Source organism: Astyanax mexicanus, chromosome 4 (assembly GCF_023375975.1).
Source record: "Astyanax mexicanus isolate ESR-SI-001 chromosome 4, AstMex3_surface, whole genome shotgun sequence".
NCBI classification, from domain to species: domain Eukaryota; kingdom Metazoa; phylum Chordata; class Actinopteri; order Characiformes; family Acestrorhamphidae; genus Astyanax; species Astyanax mexicanus.
In genome coordinates, this window is record NC_064411.1 from 53,880,703 (window position 1) to 53,889,169 (window position 8,467).

Here is an 8,467-nt window from a genome sequence, read left to right on the forward strand (position 1 = left end):
GATGCTTAAACTTGCCCACCGATGTCATAACCCTGTAATGACCACTAGTACGTACACTGTGTACCAGTAGGAATATTATGGCTTGGTTTGGACAGCAGTCAAAGTGTTATAAGGTTATAAATTACCTTTATACTCTTCCTCTCCTCGGAGTTCTCAGTGGTGAGGAACGCTTGGTCTCCATCAGTTCCCTCCACACTGATGAAGCAGTTGGTGGTGTGGCCGATTCCGCTGGGCAGCACCCGTTCCCTCAGCATGGCGTTAATCACTGTGCTCTTCCCGTTACTGGTCCTAAAGAAGAATGCGGTTAGGATGGAATGGGGATGTGTGGATAAGGATAAGATAGGGGTGATGAATGGTATTGTGGGTACTGGGTGGGCATGGAACCAATTGGAACCCACATTTTATTTGAGGATGAGGGGTTGGCAAAACATACACAGACAAACCCAGTTGTAGAATCAATTGTAATCTCAATTTTAGTTGGAAGCGGTACAGTAGACAGTAAAACCCAACAGCTAAACCAATCAGAATCTTATTTTCAGTTGGGGCAGTATAAAGTATATTCAGTAACAGAAGCAGAACCCATTAGGATCTCTATTTTAGTTGGGGGCGCTACAGAAGACAGTCAAATGCAGTGGCACAACCAATTGTAATCTTAATTTTAGTTGGGGGCGGTACAAAACACAGCCAATTCCAATAGCACAACCAATCGGAATCCCCACCTCAGTTGGTGGGCAATTTAAAAAATAGTCAAATCCAACAACAAACCCAATCAGAATCGCATTTTTGTTATGGGTTGTAGAAAATTAGTCACAAAGAATGGCAGAACCAATCAAAATCTGAATTTTAGTTGGAAGCAGTACAACTGATCTCAATTTTAATTGGGGGATGGACAAAACATAACCAATTCCAACAACAGAACCAGTCACAATCTCCATTTTAATTGGGGTAGGAACAAAACAGAGCCTATTTCAACAACAGATCCAATCAAAATCTTAGCTCTATTTAAATTGGGGGAGGGGGAAAAAAGCTAATTTCACTATCTGAACTAATGGAAATCTTCATTTTAATTGAGGTAGGTACAAAATATAGCTAATTTTACTATCTGAACCATTCACAATCTTCAGTTTAATTGAGAGTGAGACAAAACAGAGACAGTTCCACCAGCATATCCAATTACAATCTCCATTTTAATTGGGGTAAGGTGTGAAACATAGCCGATTCCACCAACAGATCCAATCAAAATCTCTATTTTAATTAGGGGAGGGACAAAACATAGCCAATTCCACCAACATATCCAATTACAATCTCCATTTTAACTTGGGGAGGTACAAAACATAACCAATTCCACCAGAGGAACCAATCTAAATCTCTATTTTAATTGGAGAAGAGACAAAACATAGCCGATTCCACCATCAAAAGCAATCGGAATCTCCATTACAATTGGAGGAGGGAAAAAACATAACCAATTCCACCAAGAATTGGAGAGAATCAATAAAAATCTAAATTTTAATTGGATAAGGGACAAAACATAGCCAATCCACCAACAGATCCAATCAAAATCTCCATTTTACTTGCGGGTGGGACAAAAGACAAACCAAAAATTAGGTTGCAAAACGCCAGAATTCTCTTTTAAGATTAAAAGCTATGTAAAACACTAATTCCCAGTGGAATCTGTCATACTAAAGCATTGAGGTGAATAATGGAATTTTAGTTTTCCTTCATTAACCTAGAGTTTCATCCTCGCTCAAGGGCGTCTATGTTCTCCAGCTCTATAAACATAATAAACCCGTCTCACTGCGCGTCCCATTGTTTTTGGCAGCACACCCGTGGTGTAAACATGTTAATGAGCTCTCCCGCTCGGCTGCTCTGTTTACCAACCCAGAACCCTCAGCCCAAACACATCAGAGCCGTACCTGCCGAAAAACGCCACCTTCATCTGTCTGCGGGCCAGAACCTCCCAAATAGCTTCCAGCTTCCTGGAGCAGGACTGGATCTCCATACACTGCTCCTCCTCCGCCACATGCTCCAGATCCTCACTCCTCCACGTCTCTGAGAACACACACACACACACTCAGGTAAACTCCCACAAGGTTCAAGTGAACCCAACTTGGACAGAATCTGAAGAACTGTAGACTGTAGTTCATTTAGAACTGCAGGATTTACTGGATCATTGTGTGAAGTAGCTAGCTATGCTAACCCATATTTAATTCGTTTTACTGCTACAGCAGATGACATGTCTCTTTATCCAAACCATCACTGATTGGTGGAAACTTCACACTAGACCTCGAGCAGTTTGGACTGTGTGTCTCTCCACTCTTCCTCCAGACTCTGATCCCTTTAATTTACTTTAAATGAAATGTAAAATTTACTGATGATCAGTGATGGTTTGGAGAGTCATGTCTGTCATCTGCTGGTGTTGATCCACTGTGTTTTATTATCAAGTCTAAAGTCAGTGCAGTTTTGTTTTCCCACAAAATCTTACAGCACTTCATATCTTACAGCTTCCCTCTGCTACTGACAACTTTTATAGAGATGCAGATTTCATTTTCCAGCAGGACTTCGCACACTGCCCACACTGCAAAAAAAGCACCAATTGATCTTATTATATAATATTCTAATTTACTGAGAGACTGATTTTGGGGGTTTTATTGGCTGTAATCCATAATCATCAATAAAATAAATAAACATTTAAAATAGATCACTCTGTGTTTAATATATATAGTATATGGGTTTCACATTTTCAACTGAATTACTGAAATAAAGTAACTTTTCAATAAAATAAAAAAACACAGTATTAGTTTATACCTAATAGTCTACATGTAAAGAATTGCCACAAAATAGCAGCATTATTAACTCTGTCATGAGATCCTGGTGTTCTGATTGGATAAAAAGTACACTTTTCTTTTGTCATATTTACGTGATGTTAATTCATTTTATACACAGACAGTTTTCTTTCAGTAAATACAGTACAGTATATCAATATATCACAATAAATCATATCGTAACCTTATCATGACACATTTTGAGTCTCCCATTTCTTGTCAATATACATTTAAAGCACATACAAATTCAGGTCTTCAAAAAGAGCTTGGAACTGATAAGGAGATAATGAGGTAACAGGTAACCTCACCCTCCACGAACTCTGATCCTTCTTTAACAAACTCCAGCAGCTGATCAAACACGGCACTGATCGTCCTCTTCGCCACCACGAAATGCTGCAGGGGTGAAGCGTCCATCTCCGCCATGATTCACCTGCTTCTGAAAACAGATTTGATGTTTAATACACTGTCACATAAAATAGTTGTAGGTTCAAATCTTACTCTTAATATTGTACCACTTATTGCTTCAGAAGTAATAAAGTGGTATGTCCAACACCCAAGAAAAAAAAATATACACTATATAAAGAAAAGTACTGTAACTCGTTCAGTTTATCCTTCTTTTTGTTGAAAAAACTCTACTCTCTACTCTCCAGGAAAGACTTTCTAGTAGATTTGTAGAGCATCGCTGTGAACAAAAAAAAAGAGCTACTGAAATCAAGAGCTTTTTCAAGCAACTCTTAACATAGCCTATTCCACCAACAGATCCAATCGAAATCTCTATTTTAAATGGAAGAGGGACAAAACAAAGCCAATTCCACTAACAGAACCAATCAGAATCTCCATTTTAATTGGGGGAGGGATAAAACTGAGCCAATTCCACTAGAAGAACCAATCAACAAACTCTATTTTCATAGGACTTCTTCTTTGGTACCACCTTCACAATTCTTGCATCCTTAATACTAAAGTCAGCCAAACTATGAAGAAAAACATATACAATTATTTTGTAACCAAAAATCTTGCCTGCATTTTCTCAGTCAGTTTTATGAGGTAGAGTCACCTGGAATTCAGGCTTTCAGTTAACAGCTGTGCTGAACTCATCAAGAGTTAATTACTTGAATTTCTTGTCTCTTAATAAAGTGTTTGAGAGCATCAGTTAAAGTAAAGTAGTGAAGAGGTAGAGTTACAGGTATACAGTGAATAGTGAATATTTGAGTAATGTTCTACTCAAGAACTACTCAACTAAGTATAGAATAAAAAATACTTTAAGAAAAAATGAAGGTCAGTCAATCTGAAAAGGAGAATTTCTAGAACTTTGAAAGTATCCTCAAGTGCAGTCACTGAAAAGACCATCAAAATATTAGAATGCTGAAACTGGCACTCATCAGGACCACCCCAGGAAAGGAAGAGCAAGAGTTTCCTCAACTTGTTTACAATATGCATGCAGTACATTGTGATATATTAAATTGTAACCCCTGTATCTTGATATGTATTGCATTGTATGTAAGTTCTTGCCAATAATTAGCCCTAATTATTTCCTATTAGGGTTCAATTGGGAGGCATCCTTTGACTGTTTAAATGTTTAAAAAAGATACAACAAAAAATGTTAGCATGCTAAGCTACTGGTCACTTACCCTTACGCCCTACAGAAGGAGACAGCGGGTTGGTTTATCCTCAGGTCAGTTAGTGATGTTCCTCCGCTGGGTTTAAACAGAAGCTGAGCTGTGGATCATGGTTCTGCTCTGTATTTTGGTATCTGCTATGTGAGCATTGCTGTCCGTTAGACCCATATGGTGCGGGAGACCCAGTCTGATCTGCTTCTGTGAACTCAGAGCAGCGTCTAATCCTCTTATCTCACAGAGCTAATACTCCATGCTACATCACAACAACTCTCACCTGTTCAGTTCTCTGCAGGTAAAGGTATTCTTGCTGTAGTGTAAACATCCTGTAGGAAAAAGCCTGTAAAGCATTTAGGTGCTCTTATCTGGGGAACATTGGGTGGTATACAGGAGTATAGAGTAGTATAGAGTAGTATGGGGAGTATAGGGTATTACAACGGGTATTATATGGGAACATAGGAGGTATAAGGCAACATTGGGCGGTATATGAGAGTATAGAGTAGTATAGAGTAGTATGGGGAGTATAGGGTATTATAACGGGTAGTATATGGGAACATAGGGAGTATAGACCAACATTGGGCGCTATATGGGAGTATAGAGTAGTATAGAGTAGTATGGGGAGTATAGGGTATTATAACGGGTACTATATGGGAACATAGGGAGTATAAGACAACATTGGGTGGTATATGGAGTATAGAGTAGTATAGAGTAGTATGGGGAGTATAGGGTATTATAATGGGTAGTATATGGGAACATAGGGAGTATAAGGCAACATTGGGCGGTATATAGGAGTGTAGAGTAGTATAGAGTAGTATGGGGAGTATAGGGTATTATAACCGGTAGTATATGGGAACATAGGGAGTATAACGCAACATTGGACGGTATATAGGAGTATAGAGTAGTATAGATTAGTATGGGGAGTATAGGACAGTATAACCATACTGTAGGGGAGCATAAAGAGTATAGGGGCACGAAGAGCAGTATAAAGGGGGGTATATGGCCTTATAGGGAATATCGTGGACTATAGGGTAGTATAACGAGTAGTATAAGGGAACATAGGGCAATATTTAAGGGAGTATAGTGTGGTATAATGCGATTATATGGGAACATAGGGAGTATAGGGGAACATAAGGCAATATATGGGGAGTACAGAGCAGTATATGGTAGTATAGAGAGTCTAGGGGAGTATAGGGTTGTATCCCAAGAAGTATAGTTGAGCATAGAGAGTATAGGGGAACACAGGGCAATATATAGGAAGTATAGGGTAGTATTGCAACGTGTAGGGTAGTATGACAAATAGTATAGGGGAACATAAGGCAGTATAGGGTAGTATAGGGAGTCTAGGGAAGTATAGGGAAATTGGGCAGTGTATAGAGAGCATAGGCGTATAGGATAGTATATGAAGTGTAGGGGAGCATAGGAAATATAGGGGAATATATGGCAATATATGGGGAGTATAGGGGAGTATAGGGTAGTATAACAGGTAGTATAGGGAAGCATAGGGAGTATAGGGGAACATAGAGCAGTATATGGGAAGCACAGGGCAGTATAGGATAGTCTATGGAGTATAGAAGAATATATGGCAATATATGGGGAGTATAGGGCAGGTTAGGGTAGTATGGGGAGTATAGGGGAGTGTAGGGTAGTATAGCAGGTAGTATAGGGGGACATTGGGAGTATATGGGAACATAGGGCAGTATTGGGAGTACAGAAAAGTATAGGGTAGTATGGGGAGTATTGGTAGTATAACAAGTAGTATAGGGGATCATGGGGAGTATAGGGGAACATAGAGCAGTATATAGGGAGTATAGGGTATTATAGGTAGTATAGTGTAGTAAGGGGGAGTATAAGGTAGTATAGAGGTGTATAGGTTAGAATACGGTAGCAAATAGATATTTACAGCAGTACATGATGGCAAAGGGTTGTAGTTTATGGTTGTATAGAGGGGTATAAGTTAATTAGTTTAGGGAGTATTGTATAGTATATGGTAGTATACTGAATATAGTGTAAGATAAGGTAGTTAAAGAAAAAGACATGTGAATGTGCTTCACATTCACATTACAAAAATGTTTTTTGGCATTAAAAACATTACAAATATCTTTATTTTATATTAGTGCACTATACAATTTGGCCATTCTTAGGACTGAGAAGTTCTAAAGAAATGAAGCACACACTGATAAATGAGGTGTGGCAGACTGGGTGGAAAGCATGCAATGTTCCTCATAAGTGTCATCATCTTCAACAGCCAGGTCCAGCCTATCTAACATGCACATTTCTGCCCCACCCTAATGTCCTTCACTGATTGGAAGTTCAGGATGGATTAAATTGCATCATAAGAAAGCAGAAATGCAATGATCTGAAACTCTTGCATGTCAAGAAGATGCTTCTCTGGTGGCTCCATCTACAAACATAGATACTGTATGTGTTCCTGCATAACACAACTTTGGGGACTTATAGACCAGTATGATAAAGTATATATTTAGCTATGGATGCTCTGATCTGATCCAGCACATTGAGATCAAGACTAATCTAGATATATTTCTAAAATAATGGGTTATTGTAAACCAGATCCAGTTTGTTTTTACCACTGTGCTCTAGCAACATTCCTTCTGGCCTTCCGTCCTCTAGTCCTTAGTAACAGATATTATTCCCAGCCTACAGCAGCGAGCAGCATTATCAGCGAGTAAAAGAACAGAATTTTACAGTAGAACAAAATAACTTCATTTAATATCTGTCTTAATATTCAAAAGCTTTGCCTGCACTTGTCCCACGTTTGTATGTTGCTATTCTTGAATTACAGCTAGCAATACAGAAATTGTCCAGTACACTACTATATGTAATTTATTTATTTAGTACAAAAAAAACTCGGCTAGAAATTGATCAATAAATTTGACAAGTGATTAATTATTCATTACGAATGATTCTGTATCTACATCAAATAATTCAGTATTTATTAGAAATGATAATGAACTATACACAATTTAGTTCAGCGGTCTCTTCATTTTTTTGAGAACTGTTTATCATACCAGCCAGAAAGGTGTTGGACAATGAAACTGAAACACCTGGTTTTAGACCACAATAATTTATTGTGGTGACGGACAGTTCTGGTGGAAACAGGAGAGTTGAGGTGCACATTGAATTCTGCCGTGATTTGATCAGCTGTGGTTTTATGTTTTTGGGAAACAATCCGGGTTAGCACCCGAACATCCCTTTCAGACAGCTTCCTCTTACAGCGTCCACAGTTAATCCTGTTGGATGTGGTTGGTCCTTCTTGGTGGTATGCTGACATTATCCTGGATACCGTGGCTCTTGATGCATCACAAAGACTTGCTGTCTTGGTCACAGATGCTCCAGCAAGACGTGCACCAACAATTTGTCCTCTTTTGAACTCTGGTATGTCACCCATAATGTTGTGTGCATTGTAATATTTTGAGCAGAACTGTGCTCTTACCCTGCTAACTGAACCTTCACACTCTGCTCTTACTGGTGCAATAATGTGCAATTAATTAAGATTGGCCATCAGGCTACTCCAATTTAGCCATGAAACCTCCCACACTAAAATGACAGGTGTTTCAGTTTCATTGTCCAACCCCTGTATATCCACATGTATTGTCCATCCTGTATACCGGGGCGTTTGTTATGCCAAAAGGCAGTCTAGTAAAATCTTGCAGGCCTTTGGATGCTTTTGGGATAAAAAAGGAGGATTTACAGTAATAGACAGACAGACAGAGAGATACCTTCTAGAAATTCTGGATCTAATGCCTATTTTAAAGACTCTGTAAAGTCAGAAGTAGGCACTAGGACCCAGCAGCCAGAGCATAAGAGGCCAAAGAAGGCTGTCAGAATGAGAGGAATGGAGCATAAGACAGGAGGGAGCGAGGGAGACCCGGGAATGCTCAGACAGAAAGAAAGAAAGAGAGAGAGAACGAGAGAGAGACGAGGGTCAGACGAGGGAGTCGGGGGGCTGTGGAGAGACGAAGTGACAGCTCCAGATTCAGGGGCAGATAGACGACGGGAGGAGGAGTGGAGTGA

At 39.3% G+C, this 8,467-nt stretch overlaps 1 protein-coding gene across 1 annotated transcript in view; it reads right to left on the reverse strand.

The window, feature by feature from the left end:
• The window catches only part of mfn1a (mitofusin 1a), a 31,676-nt gene extending 26,842 nt beyond the window's left edge, over positions 1-4,834 (reverse strand). Inside the window, exons 1-4 of the mRNA XM_022678646.2 lie at positions 4,451-4,834; positions 3,131-3,258; positions 1,914-2,049; positions 126-288 (exon numbers count right to left, since the gene is read on the reverse strand). Coding sequence (XP_022534367.1) covers positions 126-288; positions 1,914-2,049; positions 3,131-3,245 — 414 coding nt within the window. The 5' untranslated portion in view covers positions 3,246-3,258; positions 4,451-4,834. The remainder of the gene's footprint in view (positions 1-125; positions 289-1,913; positions 2,050-3,130; positions 3,259-4,450) is intronic.
• Positions 4,835-8,467: the final 3,633 nt, after the last annotated feature.